The sequence below is a fragment of the Dipodomys ordii genome, unplaced genomic scaffold (assembly GCF_000151885.1).
Source record: "Dipodomys ordii isolate 6190 unplaced genomic scaffold, Dord_2.0 Scaffold1, whole genome shotgun sequence".
NCBI classification, from domain to species: Eukaryota; Metazoa; Chordata; class Mammalia; order Rodentia; family Heteromyidae; genus Dipodomys; species Dipodomys ordii.
This window is the reverse complement of record NW_012267217.1, coordinates 63,719,186-63,742,004: the sequence shown is the minus strand read 5'-3', so window position 1 is coordinate 63,742,004 and position 22,819 is coordinate 63,719,186. Positions and strand designations below refer to the sequence as shown.

At 49.2% G+C, this 22,819-nt stretch overlaps 1 protein-coding gene across 2 annotated transcripts in view; it reads right to left on the bottom strand.

Annotated features, from left to right (window-relative positions):
• The window catches only part of Inpp5d (inositol polyphosphate-5-phosphatase, 145kDa), a 112,961-nt gene that overhangs the window by 41,906 nt on the left and 48,236 nt on the right, over window positions 1-22,819 (bottom strand). For both annotated transcript variants that reach the window (XM_013010561.1, XM_013010569.1), the window contains exons 3-6: window positions 22,337-22,487; window positions 18,615-18,795; window positions 11,905-12,045; window positions 5,127-5,214 (exon numbers count right to left, since the gene is read on the bottom strand). In XM_013010561.1, coding sequence (XP_012866015.1) covers window positions 5,127-5,214; window positions 11,905-12,045; window positions 18,615-18,795; window positions 22,337-22,487 — 561 coding nt within the window. The remainder of the gene's footprint in view (window positions 1-5,126; window positions 5,215-11,904; window positions 12,046-18,614; window positions 18,796-22,336; window positions 22,488-22,819) is intronic.

Sequence of the window (22,819 nt, the reverse complement as noted above, 5' to 3'; positions counted from 1 at the left end):
GGCTGGCTTTGAACCGCGATCCTCAGATCTCAGCCTCCTGAGTAGCTAGGATTACAGGCGTGAGCCACCAGCGCCCGGCAAGTCTCTATTCTTTATAACTCATGTGCTTGGGGTATTTTGTTACAGCCACAGCAAGGTGCTGGAGCACAGCCATACCATGCTCAAGGCCATTCCCATCCCTGGCATTCCCAACCACCTGCCACCATCTCACCCTCTTAATGCCTAGCAGTGCTTCCTCTGACTACGGTGTAGTTTTTCCTTCCTCCATAATAATGTTCACAATCTGCCTGCAGTTATTTTTTTTTAATTCCAACATGTTTTATTTGTGAATAAAGTCAAAGCGGAAAACTTGTTTCACAAATCTATAGGTAAATGCAAAGGACTAAGAACTGGCAATGTGAACGTGCAGAAACAAACCACGACTAGAGGAATGGTTCTATGAGAGAGCAAAGCCAACCATCACTCATCAGGGAAGGTGCCTGCAGGAATGGACCCAGACGCAAGCAAAGGCAGAGCCGAAATGCTGCCTGCTGGCCAGTAGATGGGGCTGTTTTGAGGCAGGGGCACCTGAAATCACGCCTCTCTCCCTCTTTAGCTGTGTGACTTTGGGGAGATCTGATGGAATACTACAAAGCACCAAGGAAATGGCTGACAAAGACGGAGTTCTTGGAACAAGGAGTTTACAGAAATATTGGGACTTTCCCTATCGTTCTGTATATGAATGGCAATGGCTGGAGAAATCCTTCCGAGCACAAGTTCACTTAAAATGCGCGGCTCCTCTAGTCTTCATTTTGCTGCAGGAAACAGTGCTGACTGAGGTCACATCTTGGGTACTGTTCAAGGTCTTGTTCGATGGCTCTGCTGGTGGCAAATTTGGGAGCATTTCTGGCTGTCTTAAGTGGAGGAGGCTAACGGCATCCTCTGGGGAGAGAGTGGGCTGTGTCCTGCGGTGCACGGCTGAGTCAGCCCCAACAAAGAACAGCCCAGGCCAAATGTCAGTGATACAGAGGCTCAGGGCACAATTCACAGCGCAGCCCGTTACTGTTGCTGGGTGGGTGGGTAGTGGTGTCACATGGAGGACTTGAACTCCTGCTATTCCCTTTGCTTTCTCCCCCTGATCTCCAGTACTGGTTTTTGTTTTTTCTGTCATGGGGAACTCTGGGCCTGGGTGCTGTCCCTGAGCTCTTCAGCTGAATGTGAGCACTCTACCACTTGAGCCACAGCACCACCTCTGGTTTTCTGGTGGTTTATTGGAGATAAGAGTCTCATGAACTTTCCTGCATGGGCTGGCTTTGAACCGGGATCCTCACATCTCAGGCTCCTGAGTAACTAGGATTACAGGTGTGAGCCACCAGCACCCGGCTAGGGCAGATACTGAGTTATGGCTCCAGCCCTGATTTTTGCTCCATTTATGTATGTACGTATGTATGTTGGTTCTGGGGCTTGAACTCTGGGCCTGGGCACGGTCCCTCAGCTTCTCAGCTCAAGGCTAGCGCTCTACCACTTCTTTGCTCCTTATTTCTGAGATAGGGTCTTGGTTCCTGCCTGTGTGTGTGCTTCCAGGTAGCTAGGATAACATTACTGTGTTCAGCTCTTTGTTAAGAAAAAGGATCTCAAAAACTCTTTTTTCCAACCAGGCTAGTTAGCCTTGAACTTCGAGCTCCACTATCTCAGTCTCCGAAGTAACTAGGAAGACAAGCTTGAGCCACCGGGGTCTGGTTTCCCTTTTGCTTTTTAGCTGCACCTTTAAAGGAGAAAGCAGGCTCCAAGGAAGGTAAGCAAACCCTTTCTCACGTGCAGACCCCACCCCAGGCTCTCCCGGCCCACTGGCCCGCAATTATTTAGACTAAGCTTCATATTGTGCCTACCCAAAGCCCTGTCTCCCTACTGGGCTGGAAGTCCCTCCCCCCCTTCAGATGTCAGTACACACCCAGACATCCCACCCCTCAGTGTGGGACTTCCTGGCCAAAGCACAGGTGAGGAGATGAGGGGCGGAGCCAGATGGTGGTGGTGGTGAGTCAGCACTGAATTCAGTGCCGGGTTTCTTGCATCTACTCCGCAGCCTGAGAATGCCTCTCTTGATCATGGATTTCAAAGGCACATCAAAAATGACAACCAGCGCTGGTGGGTCACACCTGTAATGCTAACTACTCAGAGCTAAGGAGCTCAGTTCAAAGGCAGCCCAGTCCGGAAAGCCCAGGTGATCCTTCTCTCCAATCAACCACCCAAAAGCCAGAAGGGGAGCTGTGGCTGTAGAAGTGGAGTGCTAGCCTTGAGGGGAAGCTCAGGGACAGCGCCCACGCCTGAGGGCAAGCCCTAGGACTGGCGCGAAAAAAGAAAAACCAAAAAAGACAATTAGTAAGCTTCGGTGGCTCACACCAGTAACTCTAGCTATCCAGGAGGCTGAGATCTGAGGATCCCAGTTCTAAGCTAGTCCAGGCAGATAAATCCAAGAGACTCTCATTTCCAATTAACCATCAAAGAGCTGGAAGTGGAAGTTTGGCTCAAGTTGTAAAGTGCCTGCCTGAAGTGGACAAAAGCTAAGCAAGAGAGGCCCTGAATTCAAAGCTCTGGTACTGGCACAGGAGAGAAGGGGAGGGAGAATGACATTCTCAGCAAGGTACTTAGAGCCGAATCCGTAATTTTAGCTTCTCTAGAGGCTGATATCTAAGGATCACAGTTTGGAGCCAGCCCAAGCAGATAAATCCAGGATACTTTTTTTTTTTTTGGCTTGAACTCAGGGCCTGGACGCTGTTCCTGTGCCTCTCTGCTCAAGGCTAGCACTCTACCATTTGAGCCCCAACGCCACTTCCAGAGGAATCGAACCCCGAACTTCTACCACTAAGCCATATTCCCAGCCCCAATCCTGGATACTTTTACCTACAATTAGCTAGCAAAACAATTGGCAGTGGAGGCGTGGCTCACATGAAAAACACCAAGCAAAAGCAGGAGGCCCTTAGTTCAAGAGCCAGTACCCCAAATAACAAACGACAACTACAACACAACAACAATAAACAGCTCTCCCCAAATTCTGTTTCCTTTCAAGACTCGGGGTCTGACGGGCTGAGGAACAAGACTCATTCACCACCCCATGTCTACTGTGCCTCCGCCCTGTGGCTCCTCTCAAGACAGACACTTTGTCGTCTGCCAGGTAGCTCCATTTTCCTGACAGCCGCAGGCCCATCTCTGGAGGGCTCAAGTCTCCTAGTCTACTTCAAAGATTTGGGGGTGTGGTCTTCCATTCAAACCAATTTAATTCTGCTATCTGCCAAGGCCCTTGTTTTGTCTACACTTGCTTTTACTTTCTTAGAAATTAATCCATCATTCACTTCAAAGAAAGCAAAAACAAAAATTTTCTTCATGAATTTTTTTGGCAGTTATATAAATAGAACACAAATGTGTTTTTTTCTTGAAAAAAAAAATTAAACCACGGTGGAAAACCAAAATAGGCTGTCTCAAAATATTCTGTGGCATATTTCAGGATGGCTATTCAGAGAAACTGCAATCCTGCGAATAGCGGTGAAAAGCTGTAGAAGACATCTGTGGCCATCCCTATTAGGAAGATCAGAATCCAGCAGGAGAAGCTCTCGGCCATCCCCGCCCTCACCCGCCGTCTGGGAAGCTAGGAAGGCTGCACAGACAAGACACTGGGCAGGAGAGGCTTTAGCATGACCTTGAGCTTCTGGGCGCAGGGGGCCAGCCTAAGTCTCTTGAATAACCCGGATTACATGCATAGACCACACCACTTGGCTCGATTATTCTTTAGAAGGTGGCTACCTGACAGACCTGCAATCAGAAGTCCACCTTCCTTTCCAGGACACTTCCTGCCTCTCCCTACATAACTTGCAAGTTCAAAGTGGTACCACCAAGACGAAATCCAAGCCTCCCCCAGTCTCTTTCTTTTGCCTAGAGGTGGTACAAAAACTTCAATATGGGGTCTTTCTTTGAGCCCCACAATTTGGGAGTCTCTCAAAAGTATTTGTGCAAATACTGAACATGAATGCCCTTTCTCCTCTTACCGAGCTATTGTTTGTTCCAGAGGTTTAAACTACGGAACCTATACACAGTGAAAGAAAAGATTTGTCAGGTGCCTCATGCCTTTAATCCTAACTACACAGGAGGCTGAGATCTGGAGACTGTGATTTGAAGCCAGCGAAGGGCAGGGAAGTCCAGGAGACTCTTAATCTCCAATGAACTCCTCAGAAGAAGCCAAAGTCGCGCTGTGGCTCAAGTGACAAAGCGCTCGCCTTGAACACATTACATTCCCTTTTCCTCAATCCCACACAGCCTCGCTAGGTTCAGCTGCTTCTGTCTTGGATGTGGAGGTATGGCTCAAGTGATAAGAGCTCCAGCTTTGAGTGGAAAAGCTCAAGGTCCTGAATTCAAGCCTCAATACTGCACGTACACTTGACTTACAGCCTTGCATTAGTTTCCATGTTGTTGTAGCATTTGCTCTTTTCACTTGGCAAACAAGCCCAGAAAAGTCATCTGGGGGCGGGGCGGGGGGCTGTACATGTGATCCCTACCCCTTAGCTTTTTTTTTTTTGGCTAAAGGCTGGTACTTTATCACTTGAGCCACAACTCCACGTTCAGCTTTTTGGTGGTTAATTGCAGATCAGAGTCTCACAGAGTTTCCTTTCCAGGCTGGCTTTGAACCAGGGACTGAAGATCTCAACCTCCTGAGTAGCTAGGATTACAGGTGTGAGCCACCAGCGCACACAAGGCTTCAAGAATCTATTCTTAAAGAATAACTTAACCTTTGGAAATAGGCATGAAGGAAGGACACCTTCACCCTCCTCCCCTCTGCTCCGGTAGGGGTGAGGGGTAGCAGCTTGTAGTTTTCTTTCTGTTTCTGATGAGAAAATGTTGGGACCAGGACCGGCATTTTTCTTCTCGTTCAACACTGAGGACTTTGATTGGCAGGTGTATAATTTGAAAAACTGATTTCTCAGATCCAAAGCTGGCAGTGGGAAATGCCTTTTCCAGATGAGAAGGATGCAGGGGTCCCCACCCCACCCCAGCCCAATGTACCTGACTCCCCAGCAAACATGGGGTGGGTGGTGCACCCTCCCTCATCTCCCAATCATGGTGATGAATGTCATATTTCCAACCCCAAAACCCTTTACCTGAAGACGAGAGCGAAGACCTGGGGACAGCTGCTGGTCAAACAGCCTCTGTAGCGACTCCAGGGAAGGCAGAGTCCGGGTGACTTCCCTGCAGGTGAGGGGCCCGGGGAACAGCAAGGGTTAGCGAGGAGCGACCGACGGCAGAGTCCTAGGCCGCACACGCCCCAGCAGGAGAGCTGGCCCACACCCGCCTGGCACGCAGGTGATCCTGCCTCCCGTAAGAACAAGCCCGGGCAAAGGTCAATCTGCTCAGCGCTCGGCCCACCCACCTACCCAGACCCCCACCGTTCCTCAGGCCTATCACACTACATTGGTGATGGCCACAGCTCAGTTTACCTGGTTTGGCTTAGTCCCAGATTAAATTAAAATCTATAAGCACAAAAATTGGAAATCACTTAGGGATCCAGGGATCCCAACCTTTGGTTTTTATAGGACACACACACACACACACACACACACACACACAATGCAAATTTCTGGACTCCAGCCTCCAAATGGAATCTGCATTTTAAATAAAAGGCTTTCTGGGACTGGAGGGTTCCTGGAATTCCGATGCAAATCCTTTCTTAGCACTTTGGGGGCAGGGCAGGGGATTTTTCCTTTGACAATGTCAATTTTAGGGCTTGGATTCTTAGTCCACCCTCTTCTCTCTTTAAAATAAAAAAAAAAAAAAATTAAGTGGTTGCACAGGCAGGTTCAGTTCCGCAAGTCAGATGATGAGTGTAATGCGTTTTGATCAATGTCATCCCCGTCCATCCTCCTCCTCCATCTTTTCTCCCATCTCTTTCAAATATGATGAGTAATTTTGCATTTATTTGTCCACTTATTTCATCAAAATTGCTCATGGCTAGATGCCCATAGCACACGCCTGTAATCCTAGCTTCTCAGGAGGCTTAGATCTGAGGAAGCCTGTGAGACTCTTAACCAATGAACCACCGGAAGAAGGGAGAGGATTCCTGTCTTAAGTGGTAGAGCCTTGAGAGAAAAAGCTAAATGACCTAGGCAGGCACCAGTGGCCCACGCCTGTGATCCTAGCTTCTCAGGAGGCTGAGATCTGAAGATGGTAGGTTAAAGCAAACCCTGGCAGGGAAGTCCATGAGACTTTTATTTACAATTAAACACCAACACCCCTGCCCCTCCCAAGAAGTAGAGCTGTGGCTCAAGTGGTAGATTACTAGCCTCCAGCAAAAACAAGAGCTCAGAGCCCAGGCCTTAGGTTCAAGACCCAGGACCAACATAAAAAAATGTTTTTAAAAAAATAAAAAACTAAGGCTGGGAAAGTGGCTCAGTGGTAGAGCGCTTGCCTTGTATGCATGAGGCCCTGGGTTCGATTCCTCAGCACCACGTAAGCAGGAAAAAAAAAGGCCAGAAGTGGTGCTGTGGCTCAAGTGGTAGAACACTAGCCTTGAGCTGAAGAGCTGAGGGACAGCGCCCAGGCCCAGAGTTCTTGCCCCACGACTGGACCCCCTCCCCCCCCCAAAAAATAAAAAACTATAGCTCATGTCGGTACCAGAAGATGGCTGAATATGATGAGCTTATGTGTAACAACTCTTTCTCTGATTTCTATCAGGGCTCTTTATTTAGCATAGAGGGGTAGGAGTGTGGATCTGATGTGGAACTCCTGGAGTTTGGGTCTAGGGTCTAAAACTGGTTTCAATGTACCAGTGACGGGCACACCAGGACTGTTCAGACATGCAGATCCAATGTCTTATCTGCATTTTTTTAAATGTCTTTTTTTCCCCTGTGTGTGTGTGTGTGTGTGTGTGTGTGTGTGTGTGTGTGCGCGCCAGTATCATGGTTTGAACTAATGGACTCCTGCTTGCTTGGCTTGTTTGCTCATGTCTGCTACTCTATTGAGTTACTACTCCAGTCCAGCTTTTTTCTGGTTCTTTTGGAGATAGGATCTCATACATGTTTCTGCTGGGCTGGCCTCTACCTACCGTCTTCTCCTCCTCTAGATGTCACCTTCCTGGGTAGCTGGGATTACAGGCATGAGCCATTGGTGCCTGGTTCTCTTCTTTTCTTTTTTGGCTGGTCCTGGGGCTTGAACTCAGGGCCTGGGCACTGTCCCTGAGTCTCTTTGTGCTTAAGGTTATAGCGCTTTACCACTTGAGCCACAGCACCAGTTCTGGCTTTTTCTGAGTAGTTTTGCTGGAGATAAGAGTCTTACAGGCTTTCTTATCTGGCTGACTTCAAACCATGAAGTCAGTCTCCTGAGTAGCTAGGATTACAGGAGTGAGCCACTGACCCCAGCTCTCTCCTTTTAATGTGAATAGCAGTAAACATTAATAGTGATGACTACAACATGTCTGAAGCCTTGAATGTACCTGAATTTGTGGTGTGTGTGTGTGTGTGTGTGTGTGTGTGTGTGTGTGTGTGTGTGTACGCTGGTCCTGGGGCTTGAACTCAGGGCCCTGGGCTCTGTCCCTTAGCTTGAAAATTGCAGTCTGAAATCAGCCTGGGCAGGAAAGTCCATGAGACTCTTGCCCCCAATTAACCACCAAAAAACTAGAAGTGGAGTTGTGGCTCAAGTGGTAGAGTGCCAGCCTTCATTGAAAAAGCTAAGGAGAGTGCCCAGGCCCTGAGTTGAAGCCCCAGTACTGTCATGTATGCACACATGCATGTACACACACACACACACACACACACACACACACACTCATCTTAGCCATGTTTTGGGTAATAGAAACACCTTAAACCTGTTTTCTCAATACTTGATTGCTTAGTAAAATGATGAAGTATTGCTAGAAATTCAAGATAGAGATTCCAGATAAATACCAGGAGGCAACTCACTATTTTGGGTTTTCTCTACTGACATTTCCTACATGTGAAGTACTAAAGTTTTTACCTTCCTTTCCTATTTCTCCCTACATTTTTTTTTTTTTTTGGTCAGTGATAGGGCTTGAACTCAGCTTTACCACTTAAAGCTACAGCGTCACTTGTGGTTTGGGGGTGGTTAATTGGAGACAAGAGTCTCATGGACTTTCCTGCCCAGGCTGGTTTTGAACTGTGATCCTTAGAGCTCAGCCTCCTGAGTAGCTAGGATTACAGGCGTGAGCCACCAGAGCCTGGCTATTTCTCCCTACTTTACCTTGCTTTACTGAAAGAAATCCTTGTTAACCTTCTGCTTTATGAGATTTTTTTCCTGTTGTGAGATCCTTCAAAATGCTTTCCACCATGGAGCTCAGTCAAGTTTCTATGAATTTGTGAAAACTAAGAAGCTTGGGGTTCCCCTTAATTTTCTCTTCCTCCAGTGAACATTCTGGAGGCTGCCTCTGGGGAACTGGGAAAACTTTCCACGCCATACTTGGTCTGTTTGGACCTTCCAGAGGTCGCACCATCCTCATCCTGTTCTCTAAAAGTCATTTCATTTCCCTCAAGATTCCCAATCAATTTCTATCTGCAGCAGGTACTGCAAAGCTGGTTTGGCTGAAATCTCAGGTCCATGTTCAATGGAAAGCAGGATGAAAGCTATGCATCACTGCCTCCATTTTGCATCTTCCTTTATGTTCAGTTTTTCCCTCCCCTGTAACTTATTTTGGGTTCCGGGAAGGACATCTTTACAACCCCAAGGAAAGGGACAGCTGAGCCCCCAAGGCTCAGATCACCTGTCAGGGGGCAGTGGCTCTGTGAGCCTGACCATGAAGAAGACAAAGCAAAAGCAGCTTGCTGAGACCACTCCCTAGGACCACCCAAGCCACCTATGACCAGGGCCACTTAATAATTCTTAATAATTCCCACCCAAATGCTGCTTCTATTCAGACCTAAAGCAAGCCAGGCGCCGGTGACTCAACCCTGTAATCCTAGCTACTCAGGAAGCTGAGATCTGAGGAATGAGTGTTCAAGCCAGACCTGGCAACAAATCAGTGAGACTCTGGTCTCCAACATGGCTCAAATGGTAAAGCAGCAGCCTTGAGAGGGCAAAGCTAAGCAAGATTGTAAGGTTCAGAGTCTAAGACACAGTATGAGCAAAAAAAACCCAAACCAAACTAAAAAACCCTCTGGTGTTACATCAAGGACCTTTGACCCTCAGAACTTTTCTTTTGCTTTTTTCCCTAGATCTTTTGTCTCTTTTTTCCTGTGTGTGTGTGTGTGTGTGTGGTGGAGGGGGGGGGGCCTGGGCACAGTCCCTCAGCTTTTTTTTTGCTCAAGGCTGGCCTCCTACTACTTGAGCCACAGCTTCACTTCCAGATTTTTGGTGATTAATTGGAGATAGGAATCTCATCGACTTTCATGCCTGGGCTGTTTTTAAACCATGATCCTCTGATCTCAGCCTCCTGAGTAGCTAGGATTACAGGCCTGTCTAGGATCTTCTGAAATTTCACCTTTCACTTAATCAAGTTTCCATGCCTGGCTATCAGTTGCAGGAGGAATTTAGAATCTTGTGGTGCCTCTAATTCCAACATGAAGTTAACTGTTCAGTAAACACAGACACCTGAGACACAGTAAAAACAGGCACCTGAGAAGCCAGCATGTGGGGGAAGCTGCTGTCAACATAGTAATGACGTTGGGGGTGGCATGGTTCTGGGGATGTCCAGGTAGTAGTGTGGCCCCGGGAGCTCAGCCAGTGTGAAGAAATACCAGAGGACAGACTTAAAAACATACATCCTCCTCAATGAGAGTCTGGCAAAGATCAGGGCATGTCTGTCCAAGCAGAAACAAAAGCTAGCCATCAGCTGCCATGAAATGATGCTTTACAGGGCCGTTTGTATATGTTTCCCCCGGCAATAAGTGCTTTATAACAGTATCAAATGGAACTACGTTTGCCATGGAGACCTATAAAAATGATCAGCATCCAACTGGCTATAAAAGAACATTCATTGAAAGCCAATTCAGCAGAATTAAGCCTGACCTGCCAATGATAACTGCTCAATTTGTCAAAAATTGTCAGATTTACCAAAGGCGCTGCTTTTAAGAGACTTTAAATGGAAAGTGGGATTTGATTACAGATGATGAAAAAGTTTCTTTTCTGCATACTAAGTTCAGATTGATGGATAGAGCAGAAAAATTGACAAGAGAGCTTTAAAACTGCGGAAAGTGGGCTGGGAAGGTGGCTCAGTGGTAGAGTGCTTGCCTCGCATGCCTGAGGCCCTGAGTTCCATTCCTCAGTACCACATAAGCAGAAAAAACTGGAAGTGGCGCGGTAGCTTAAATGGTAGAGTGCTAGCCTAGAGCTGAAGAGCTGAGGGACAGTGCCCAGGCCCAGAGTTCAGGCCCTACAACCGACAAAAAAAAAAAAAAAAAAAAAATGCAGAAAGTTACTGAAATACAAACCAACCCAGGTTGGAAAATTGCGCCCATGCACAGTGCTGTTTTCCCAACCAAACTGGATGCTTCCATTGTGATGGGTTTGCTTTGGCTCCCTGTGACTTCAGTGAGATGCTTTGGAATGTTATCTTCTCCCCGACCTCCAGGTTTTAAGTACTCAAATTTTATTTATTTGCCAGTCCTGGCACTTGAACTCAGGGCCTGAGCACTGTCCCTGAGCTACTTTTGCTCCAGGCTAGTACTCTACCATTTGAACCACAGCACCACTTCTGGCTCTTTCTGTGTATGTGGTACTGAGGAATCGAACCCAGGACTTCATGCATGACAGTCAAGAACTCTACCATTAAGCCACATTCCCAGACCAGTACTCAAAATATTCTTAGCTAATTCCTCTGCTTTTGTACCATCTTACTTTTGGACTTCTAACCATTACAAGGTACTTAAGTTCTTCTTTTTGGGGGAGGGGGTCCTGGAACTTGAACTCTAGGTCTGTGTGCTGTCCTAAGCTCTTTTGCTCAAGGCTAGTGCTCCTCTATGACTTGAGCCACAGACCCACTTCCAACTATTTCAGTGATTACTTGTAGATAAGAATCTCATGGACTTTCCTTCCCTGGGCTGGCTTTGAACTGCAATCCTCAGATTTCAGACGCCTGAGTAGCTAGGATTATAGGCATGAGCCCCAGCACACAGCTTAATTTCATGTTTGAGATAAATGAAAAATTAAGAGTGAAATACCGAAATGATCTTTTTTAAAATTCAGATATTTTTCAACTGGACAGTCATTTCATGAGTTCAATAATGGAACATTGAAGTTTTGGTGAATCAACACTTTTTTAAAATAATTGTGGTTGTTAGGGACTTGGTAGTTCATGCCTTTAACTCTGGATGAGGAGGCTGAGACCTGAGGGTTGAGGATCAAAGCTAGCCCTGGCAGGAAAGGAAGTCCTTGAGACTCTTATCTCCAAGTAATCAGCAAAAACCAAGAAGTGGAGCTCAGGACTCAAGTGGTGGAGCACTAGCCTTGAGTTTAAAAAGAAAAAAAAAGTGGACTTCCATTTATTTCTTCTGGTGCCTCTGTGCTGTTTGGAGGTGGGGGCTGCAGTGGGAAGGAAGATGTCTAAAGGAGCATAGCCTTTAGAGCTATGAGGAGAAGAGGTTCTGGCACCTTCCCAGAGCAGCTGCTTTCAATTAACTGTAGCTAAAAATCAAAACAGACAGGGGCAGGCCAGTTCAGTGTTGGGGTGCTGGCCTAGCATGCACAGGCCCTGGGGCCTTGTGTTGGATTCCTGTACACACACACACACACACACACACACACACACACACACGCTCTCTAAGCTCCAGCCACTGCCCAATTACTGTGGGTGTAATAGAGACATTGAGACATTCTGGCCAGCCCGGGGTCACTCTAATGAGTGCTTTCTCTTGCTGTGGCGGCGGCCTTCCTCGCAGACCAGAACAGCCGTCACCCCCAGTTCCCACCCACTCTGTCCCCACGAGGCCTCGTTACCCATGCAGCTCCTTGCAGAGCAGCGAGGTCAGCTTCTTCAGGTGAGGAAGGCTGCTGGAGCCCATCTTCACAAAGTCAGAGTCCAGGGCCAGCTGAGTGCTCAGATAATCTTGGATGGCTTTCAGATGCTCTTCTGGAAGCCTAGGGAATCAGAAGCAAAATAGAAGGCTGCTTTACCCATCTGTGCCTTTTGGTTACCACGGATAAGAGTGACGATACGTTTGAAGATGCTCAGCCTCTGGCTGAGGCGCGGAAAGTCCCCTCTGTTCAGGGGAGCAGGTCAGGCAAGATGAAGGGGTTGGGGGGAGAAAGGGCGACTGTCTCTCTTGGGACAGGCACCTTGAGTGCTGCTGTGACCATTTAGGAGCTGGGAGCTGGTAGTCCTTTCAACAGGAACCAAGCTAGTGGCTCACACCTGTAATCCCAGCTACTCAGGAGTTGAGAGCCGAGGGTCAAGTTTCAAAGCTGGCCATAGCAGACAAATTTGAGAGCTTCATCTCCTATTAGCCAACATAAAGCTGGAAGTGGAGGTGTGGATCAAGTGGTAGAGTGTCAGTGGAATAGCTGATCAAGAGCATGTAGCCCGGAGTTCAAACCCTAGTACAGGCGTGTATGCATGAGCACACACACACACATACACACACACCTACCACCACCAACAACAACAAAAATGCTGGGGAATGTGTTGTAGGACTATTTCCTTATCTCCAGGTCTTCTATAGGTAGAATCTGAGAGGTGGAGGCAGGATGTAGCCTGAGATAACAGATGGCATTGGTCCAAAGCCAATTCCAGATTCACAGACCAAGGTTTCCCGGAGCACCCCTGCAGAGAGATCTGTGTGATCAGTGACAGCTGGGGTCTGACTTTACCCTCCCTGATCCCTTTGGAATGAGGCCAAAGGCAGGAATTGTTCTCTGTGGACAGTGGCCTGGCTGGAGGCACAGCCAGTTAAGACCTGGCCATGACTGTCACTCAAAGTCTGCTAAGAGCTCTACATCCTATCTCCTGGTCTGGTAAATTTTTAGTTTTTCTTCCTATAGTGACACCACTATTTCCTGGGCATAGCATTCCAGATACTTATTCTCATTTTCTTCTTTAATCCGCAGATCAGTTTTATGAGGCAGGTATTATCACGGTGTTTTTGTTTTGTTTTATGCTCATACTGGGGCTTGAACTCAGGACTGGGCACTGTCCCTTAGCTTTTTTTCTCTCAAGAGTCTTAGCTCTACTTCGGGCTTTTTGCTGGTTATTTAAAGATCAGAGTCTTGTGGACTTTTCTGCCTGGACTGGCTTCAGATCCCAGCCTCCTGGATAGCTAGGATTACAGGTGAGAGCCACCAGGCTTGGCTTTTTTTGTTTGTTGTTATTTTGAGACAAGTTTTCACTCACTATGTGTCCCAGGCTGGCTTGATGCTTGAGACCCTCCTGCCTCAGCCTCTTGAGTGCTGAGGTGACTAGCAGCATGACATAGATGAGTTAGCATTGCGTACTTAGTCATGATACTAAACCAAATCATTAAAAACATTAGTTAAGTGGTTCAAGTGGTAGACTGCTAGCCTTGAGCAAAAAAGACTCAGGAGCAGCACGTAGGCCCTGAGTTCAAACCCCAGAACCCCCACAATCAAACAAAAACCAAATTTATCAGCAAACAGTACACAGGGACTACAACCTGAGAGCCCACATGAAAGTCAGTGGGGATACCCAGATGTGAGAGGAGAGCCAATGAGGATACCCAGATGTGAGAGGAGAGCCAATGGGAATGTGAGAGGAGAGCCAGTGGGGATACCCAGATGTGAGAGGAGAGCCAATGAGGATACCCAGATGTGAGAGGAGAGCCAATGGGAATGTGAGAGGAGAGCCAGTGGGGATGCCCAGATGTGAGAGGAGAGCCAATGAGGATGCTCAAATGTGAGAGGAGAGCCAATGAGGATGCCCAGATGTGAGAGGAGAGCCAATGGGGATGTGAGAGGAGAACCAATGGGGATGCCCAGATGTGAGAGGAGAGCCAATGAGGACGCCCAGATGTGAGAGGAGAGCCAATGGGGATGTGAGAGGTGAGAGGAGAGCCAATGGGGATGTGAGAGGAGAGCCAATGGGGATGCCCAGATGTGAGAGGAGAGCCAATGGGGATGTGAGAGGAGAGCCAATGGGGATGCCCAGATGTGAGAGGAGAGCCAATGGGGATTCCCAGATGTGAGAGGAGAGCCAATGAGGATGCCTAGATGTGAGAGGAGAGCAAATGGGGATGTGAGAGGAGAGCCAATGGGGATGCCCAGATGTGAGAGGAGAGCCAATGGGGATGTGAGAGGAGAGCCAATGGGGATGCCCAGAGGTGAGAGGAGAGCCAATGAGGATGCCCAGATGTGAGAGGAGAGCCAATGGGGATGTGAGAGGAGAGCCAATGGGGATGTGAGAGGAGAGCCAATGGGGATGCCCAGATTCAAGTAGCAAGCACTAGCTATTTGGGCAACTAGTGGCTTGTGAGTGTGGCCTGGTGCTTCCATTGTAAAGGTAGGGCAGCAGCCCTGGCACCTCAATTAGTCTTTCAAGTTGGGAATGTGATGCCAACCTCACCACTGGGGACCTGGAGGCAGACAAGCTTTTCTCACACAGAACTCAAAACTGCTCTTTAATTATTAACTTGTGGAAGTGGCCGTGTCCTAAATTAGTAATTTATCTAGCACATTCTGGTGAGTGATGGTATGCTAAGCAATGCGTTGGGCTCTGAGGATTGTTAAGACAATGAAGGTCCCTCTCAGGGGACAGCAGGCTATCGGCCAGGAGAGCTCAGGGCTCCAGAAGCTGCAGGACCTGGCCAGCATGAACAGAGGAGCAGTAGATCTCCGGGGGACCCAAACCCTGGAACAGCAACTCCAACCCTGGAGTAAAACTTACAAGGCAGCCAGGCACCAGTGGCTCACTCCTGTAATCTAGCCACTCAGGAAGCTGAGATCCAAGGGTCATGGTTTGAAGCCAGTCTGGGCAGGACTCTTATCTCCAATATTCTACTCAGAAAAAAAAAGCCAGAAGTGGCACTGTGGCTCAAGTGGTAGAGCACTAGCTTAGAGCACAAAGAGGCTCAGGGATAGCACCCTGGCCCTGAGTTCAAGCCCTGGGACCAGAAGACAAACAAAATTGAAGAGGCACTGGAGTGGTTTCACTTCATGCCTTCTGCCCCACATGAATGAGTCCATGCTATGGAGAGCTCATCATCCACACTAAGCTTGGACGCAGTCCTCGGCCCCATCTATGGGGGACAAGGAAAGTGGCCAGGTCCATGCGGGACTCAGAGCAGGGGAAGGCGGTGCAGCTGGTGTGTGTGTGGGGGGGCACAGGCAGTTTCTTGATTGGACAGCAGGACATAGTAAACCCCATAGAACCAGAGATTATTTATGGAAAGACAAGATGCTGTTTCCAGTTGCCAGTGGCTCATGCCTGTAATCCTCACTACTCAGGAGGCTGAGATCTGAGGATCATGCTTTGAATTCAGCCCTAGCAGGAAGTCTGTGAGAGTTTTATCTGCAATTAACACCAAAAAGTCTGGGAAGTGGAACTGTGGCTCAAGTGGTAGAGTGTTAGCCTTGGGCAAAACAAACAAGCAAACAAACAAAACCTAAGGGACAGCACCTGCTGTGTGTGAGTCGTGTAGTTCTGCCTGGTCCCACAAGGGACTCAGGGCATTAGACCCCTGGAATTCTGGGGCGTATCTGCACTAGATGAGCCTCCCCCTGACATACGACGGGGCCTGACGGAGCGGGCACGCGCAGGACCATTTGGTGTCATGCAGGCGGAGTCTCCTGTGTGAGCTGCTCATGTGGACATGCGCACTGCCACCTGTCTTCCGGTGGGCTGGGACCGCCGGGCCGCAGCTCGGGGCAGGCAGTGCAGACCCTCCTGGCACCCGCTCTGTGCAGTGGGGCTGCTTTATCTTATGCTTATGACTTCAGGAGGGTCCCCATGACCAGCAAGGCTGGTCTAGGATGCAGGGGACAGCATGAAGACCTGGTGACCGGCAGAGGTGAGAGAAGGCTTCCTTGGCCAAGGGAACAACTTGAAGGCTTCATGAAGGAGCTGAACTTGGTAGGTGGGTGACTAGAAAGAGGGGTGCTCTCCATGTCCCCTCAGGAAGCTCCTCTCCCCCTCCAGCTTCTCTGTGCTTTGGACAAGCCAAGGGCTCCTTGCCCCCCAGTTTTCTGTTGGGAAGAGGCAGACGCCATGTCTGGCCTGACGCAGCTCGATGTCTTCAGCCCAAGCCCTTCGCTGTGCTCCCCATTAATCCTCCACTGCCTAATCAATGGGACCTGTGCAATCACTCATGCACCAAGCCCTCTCAGGAGTCCCCAACTGCGATGTCTTTTTGGGTACAGAGGACGTGTGTGTGTAGCTACAGGAGCGAGCAGGTGCCAGGATGAGGAAGATTCTCTAGCTGAGCATGGAAAGTGGGGGGGCTCCAGGAGGCTCCCTCCCTCCTCAGGGACTAGCTCCTCCTGTCCATGGCTCAGAGGGTCCCACGGATGCCCCTCAAGATGGCTAATTATTCATGCTGGACATCAGGGCTGTCAAGCTAGCAATGAATGACAAGTACACAACATGCAGGGGTTAGCATATTGGTATCTGGATACTTAAAGCTCTAGGGTCCCATTTGTGTTAGCCAGAGTCCCCTGACTCCCAACATAGGCATGGGTACATACAGACACACACACACACACACATGCACACACACACACACACACACACACACCTGTGATCTCTCTGCTCACTGCCTCTTAGTGGCCAGCCCTTTGCCTGACTTGAAGCTGGGCATGGGAAGTGGACCACCACTCTGGATTTCCTGGGCCCAACTCTACCCTTCCTGACACTCCAGTGTGACTTTGAAGGAACACTCCCTCTGCCTTGGACTTTGGTGAGAACACAGGAAAAAGCAAGTCAGTCTTCCAGGGTGGTTGGCACTTAGGAAATGCTGTAGGACTGCCGGTGACCATGGGTGGTGAGTGCCATCCACAAAATTCCACAAAATCTAAGCATAAAAGTGGTCTTGCACTGACAAAGGGAATGACTGAAAGAAGTAATCTTATGATTGGGAAAACATTCCAAAACTTTAAGCAAGGAGCTAGGGGTTGTTCATTCATTCGTTTGTTTGTATCTTGACAAAGTCTCACGGTGTAGTCCAGAATGGCCTCAAACTTGTGATCCTCCTGTCTTGGCCTCCTAAATGCTAGGATTACAAGCATGATTATAAGAAGATAGGTTTTACTAAATAACCCATGCTGCTGATCACATGTATGGTGTATATGTATACATTGTTATATGTTATAGACCGTGATAGACAATTTGCTCCAGGAAAGTTAGAATGAGTTTGTGACTTTAAGTGAGCATCACTAAGAAGGGGTGCTGTGGCTCAAATGGTAGAGTGCTAGCCTTGAGCTGAAGAGCTGAGGGACAGCGCCCAGGCCCAGAGTTCAAGCCCCACGACCAAGAACAACAACAACAAAAATCAGAACAACAAAAAAAACCCTATAATAAATCACTATCCCACAATATTGTGAAATTTGGGAAATTATGTAATCATTTAATCACAATTAAAAAAAAACCACCAGAAAACTAGAAGTGGAGCTATGTAGAGCCTTGAGCTGAATTGCTCAGGGACAGCTCCCAGGCCTAGAGCTCAAGCCCCACAACTGACAAAGAGAGAGAGAGAGAGAGAGAGAGAGAGAGAGAGAGAGAGATCTTTCATGCGATTGTTTCTAACATATTTATAAGATTATGTCTTTGTTGCTTTGTATGTCCCTTCCCCATGGTATAACCCCTGCTTTCACTATATATGATGTTGGTATATGTGGAGGGGAAGGGAAAAAACAAATTGTTAAAACAGGGATACAGGAGGACCCATTGCAACAATGAGATGTACAAGTCGTTATGTCAAAAAAAACGAACTTTACAACTTTGGTGAGGAGGGGACGGGGGGGGGGGTAGGATGTGAAGGGATGGGAAGGGGAAACAAAGGAGGAGGCTACAATGCTTGATAAGAAATGTACTCATTATCTTGCCCATGTAATTGTAACCCCTCTGTACAGTATTTTCACAATAAAAAAATAAAAATAAATAAAAAAAAGAAAATTGTTGTTTTTTCCCCCAAAGATGATGGACCACGGGTTAATATATAAGGAGATCATAAACCTTACTAAGAGCTGGGTGCTGGTAACTCATGCCTGTAATCCTAGCTACTCGAGAGGCTGAGATCTGAGGATTGTGGTTCAAAGTTAGCCTGGGCAGAAAAGTCCCTATGAAACTCTTATCTCCCATTAACCACTTAAAAACCAGAAGTGGAGCTGTGGCTCAAAGTGGTAGAGCACTAGCCTTGTGCAAAAGAGCTCAGAGTCAGTGTCCAGATCCTGAGTTCAAGCGCCACAACCAACCAACCAACAAAAACAAAAACAAAAATCAAACCAAAAAACCAACACAGTAAGAAAAACATTAGATGTTAATAGAAAAGTAATCAAAGGACAAAATAACTTCAAGGGAGGTAATCATGGCTGAATAGAAAGAAATCATGTTCCACCTTGCTCTTAAGGAAAGCAGCAGAGCTGGACGTGGCTGTCAAGTGCAGGATTGAAGTCATCACCCTCACGGTGGAAGTCAGCGTCCACCTTAGAGCCTGGACCTGGGTGAGGAATGCTCAGGTCCCCCTGCCCCCCAGCTGGACACTCACCCACTGGTGTCCATGCTCTGCAGCCGCTGAAACAGGGTCTCGGAGAGGCTGGGCCGGCTGACCTCGGTCCCTCGGGGGGTCTCGACTAGAGGAGGAGGCTCCTTGGCTTCGCAGGGACCGCAGGGACCAGCAGGTGGAGGGATATTTCTAGGTGGCAGCTCCGGCGGGGACATGACACTCTCTACCCAAGACAGTGGCATATGCCCTTGGTGAGGAGGTGGCTGCGTAACCCCACCTCCAAATGCCACCACAGCGCCATGAAGTCCCGCCCACCAACTTCCAGGACCCCATTTGGACCCCATGGTTCCTCCCCTCCCCACTTCCTCCCAGACTCCCGGATTAGACAGGTTGCTTCTTGTGGTAGACTTGGTTTCCTGATCCCCAAATGGGGGGGGGCCTCCCTCTATGTCTGTCTCATTGCGGAGTTTAAACAACCCCTTTCTTGGTCAGTTGGCCTCTCCAGGCCCGGGGATAGAGGGACCTTCAGAGCAGGGCCCCAGGACAGGCCTGGCTCTCAGGGACTCAGGTAAGTACCTCGCATGAGACTGAGTCCTCTCGCTCTGCACCCTCCCCCCAATCTCTGCCTCTTCCCCCAATCTCTGCCCTCCAGTCTCTCTCCCCTCATACCCTTGGAGACAAATTTAAAAAGTGAGAGGGTTCCCTTGTGCGCGCGCGCACACACACACACACACACAGGGCTGCTGGCGCTTGAACTCAGGGACTTATGTTCTGGTTTAGCTTTTTTACTCAAGGCTGGTGCTCTACTTCTTGAATACACGTCTACTTCTTGCTTTTTGCTAGTCAATTGGAGGTGAGAGTTTCATGGACTTTCCTGCCCATGCAGATCTCAGCTTCCTGAGTGGGTAGGATTCCAGGCATGAGCCACCAGCATTCAACTTGAAATGTTAAATGATCAACATGAACTAACATGAACTAGTCTGAAAGACAGGCCCCTTGCCCATGCCTTTCAGGTGGGCATTCTATCACTGAGCCAGGCCTGGAGCCCTTTGCTCATCCTTTTTTTTTTTGGTTGGTCGTGGGGCCTGAACTCTGGGCCTGGGTGCTGTCCCTCAGCTCTTCAGCTCAAGGCGAGCGCTCTACCACTTGAGCCACAGCACCACTTCTGTTTTTTTCTGCTTATGTGTGCTGAGGAATCGAACCCAGGGCCTCATGCATGCAAGGCAAGCACTACCACTGAGCCACCTTCCCAGCCCCTTGCTCATCCTTTGTAGCTCCCTTTCCTGGACATGCCACAAGTAGGCAAAGGTTCTGAGTCCTCGAGTCTAGGACTCCCTGCCCAGATCCCTTCCCACACCTGCTGGCCACTCCCAGCCCTCAGCCACGGCTCTCTCTGAGTACTTTTTTTGAGCCAGTCCTGGCTCAGGGCCTGGGCACTGCCCCTGAGCTTTTTTTTTTCTCAACCACTTGAGCCACAGCTTCACATCTGGCCTTTTGGTGGCTAATTGGAGATTCAAGAGTCTCATAAACTTTCCTGCCCTGGCTGGCTTCAAACTGGGATCCTCAGATCTCAGCCTCCTGAGTTGCTAGGATTATAGGCGTGAGCCACCAGCACCTAGCGGGACTTTCTTTTGGATGGACTGACATTTTACTTCTCTCCCTCTAGGTTTTTAAAGATACTTTTGAGTCTGTGTTGAACCCTAGGAAGTATAGCCTCTTGAGAAGACCTGGGTGGAATTAGCCACCTTGGACCGGGGGTGAGAGGGTGGATGTCCCGTTGCTCTGGGTCCTGTTGACCACTGGGAATCGCATTTGGGGAAGTGAAGCTAGCAATCATGCGACCGGGCTTTCCTTTCCAGTCGGAACAGGAAGTGTGTCAGGACTTCCAGACAGCATCCCGGGGCGTGGCCAGCCAGGGAGGTGTCTGCGGTGGGGAGGTGGGAGGTGGGGGGGGGTGGATTGAGAAAGGTGATGTGAGGAGAGCACCTGCCGGGTCTGGGCCCAGGCCCAGGCCGCCCTGTGGCCCTGGGTGGCACAGCTGGGGCATACTCGGATGATCACCGATTCGCACGTGGCATGTCCCCTCTGACTTGAGCTCAGCCATCATGGAGCCCCAAGGACTCCTCTTACTCAGATTAAAGTTGGCAAGTAGGGCATGGCCTACCTGGGTCTCCTGGAGCTGTAGCCCCTCTGGCTCCTCCACCAGGACTGGGCAGGGGGGAGCTTCTTCAATCTGTCCTCTAATAGGCAGTTGATGTGCTGGGCAGCCACCGGGAGGGGAGGGGGAGGGCTGGTGAACCACCTGGTCCTCCCAACTAGCCCAGGAGAGACAGACAAAGAAGCCCTGCACACACCCAGCCATGGCCAACCAAGGACAGGCAGGATCCAGGCCAGCACTAGGGAAGAGCCCTGAGCAGCTGAGAGGTTCAACAAGGGAAGCCTGAGGTTTTCTGCTAAGAATTGACCTTTGTCCTGGGAGCTATGCCTGTCATCCTAGCTACTCAGGAGTCTAAGATCTTAGGATCATGGTTCAAAGCTAGCCTGAGCAGGAAAGTAGTCCATGAGACTCTTATTTCCAATTAACCACCAAAAAGCCAGAAATGGGGGGTTGAGAAGGTGGCTTAGTGGTAGAGTGCTTGGCTAGCATGCATGAAGCCTTGGGTTCCATTCCTCAGTACCACACAAAGAGAATAAGCCGGAAGTGGTGCTGTTGCTCAAGTGGTAGAGTGCTAGCCTTGAGCACAAAGAGGCTCAAGGACAATGCCCAGGCTCTGAGTTCAAGCTCCAGGATCAGCAAAACAGAAAAAAAAAGAAAAAGCCCAGAGTGGACCTGTGGCTCAAGTGATAGAATGCCTGCCTTGAACTAAAAAGCTCAGGGACAGCTCCCAGACCCTGAGTTCAACCTAAATACTTGTGTGCATGTGTGTGTGCATGCATGCACGTGCACACACACACACACACACACACACACCACACACACACACCACACACACACACACACAAGAATTAACCTTTGAGAGGAGAGGAGAGCGTTTCCAGGAGATCTCTGTTTGGGCACAACTTTGTCGGTGTGGCTTGTCAGCTGGGGTTTGGCCGCACGGTGTTTGGGGCAGGCTGTGCCTTGTCTGTATCTCGGGACTGTATTTATCTTTGCCAATATTCTTTGAGTGGCTGTGTGTTTTTCTCCCCACACTGTCCCCATTCCTTTTTTTTGGGGGGGGGACAGATCTTGCTGTGTCACCCACACTGGCCTAGAACTTGAGATTCTCCTGCTTCAGCCTCCCAGGCTGCTGAGATTAGGGTCACCACACCGAGCTTTGTCCCCCTTGTCCTTCTGCTTCCATTCGAGGATCTCCTCCTTCATTGTGCGCACAGTGAAATTATAATGAGAACTGTAGCGGCTGCTTATATGCTGCTCTCTCTATACTCTGGGGCAACGTTTGTACCCCCCCTTTTCATGCTGGTACTGAGGCTTGAACTCAGGGCCTGGCATAGTCCCTTAGCTCCCCTCCTCCCTCCCCTCAAGGCTAGCCTCTTGTGATATCCTAAAGAGTTACTGCAGCCCCTCTTAAGAGGGAGACTGTGGTTCAGACAGGGCGTGTAATTTTCCCAAAGTCACAAAGCCATTAAGACAGACAGGAATTACAAACTTTTGTTAGCCAATGTCTTGCCCTCTCTACAACAGCTCCGGAACTCTCTAGAAGTCTACAATTTGGAACGTGGAGGGCTAGACTGCAGAGGCACCCCCTCCCCGCCCCTCCTACCCGTGTCTTCCTCCGGGTCTTCGGCTGGGTCCTCCTCTTCCAGCGGTACGGGGTACTGTAGGTGGGTCACCAGCCCCATATTTTCCTTCTTGTAGAACTCTATGAGCTGGTCCAGCTTCGTGAAGAACCTCATGGGGACGCCTTCCGAGGCCTGAGGACCAGACACACTGGGCTGTCAGCTGCCTTGGAATATCATTGAGCCGGGGAGGCTGGGAGCCACTGACCGCAGACCTGAGAAAGCCGGGGGCTCTCCACCCACACCTCGCAGCCTCACATCCTGCCAGAGGGCTGTTGTTCCAAAGACTGTGTGTAGAGCCAGGGCAAGGAAGACATTGTCCCAAAAGAAATGTACTCATTGGGGCTGGGAAGGTGGCTCAGTGGTTGAGTGCTTGCCTTGCATGCATGAGGCCCTGGGTTCGATTCCCCAGCACCACATAAGCAAAAAGAAAAAAGCTGGAAGTGGCGCTGTGGCTCAGGTGGTAG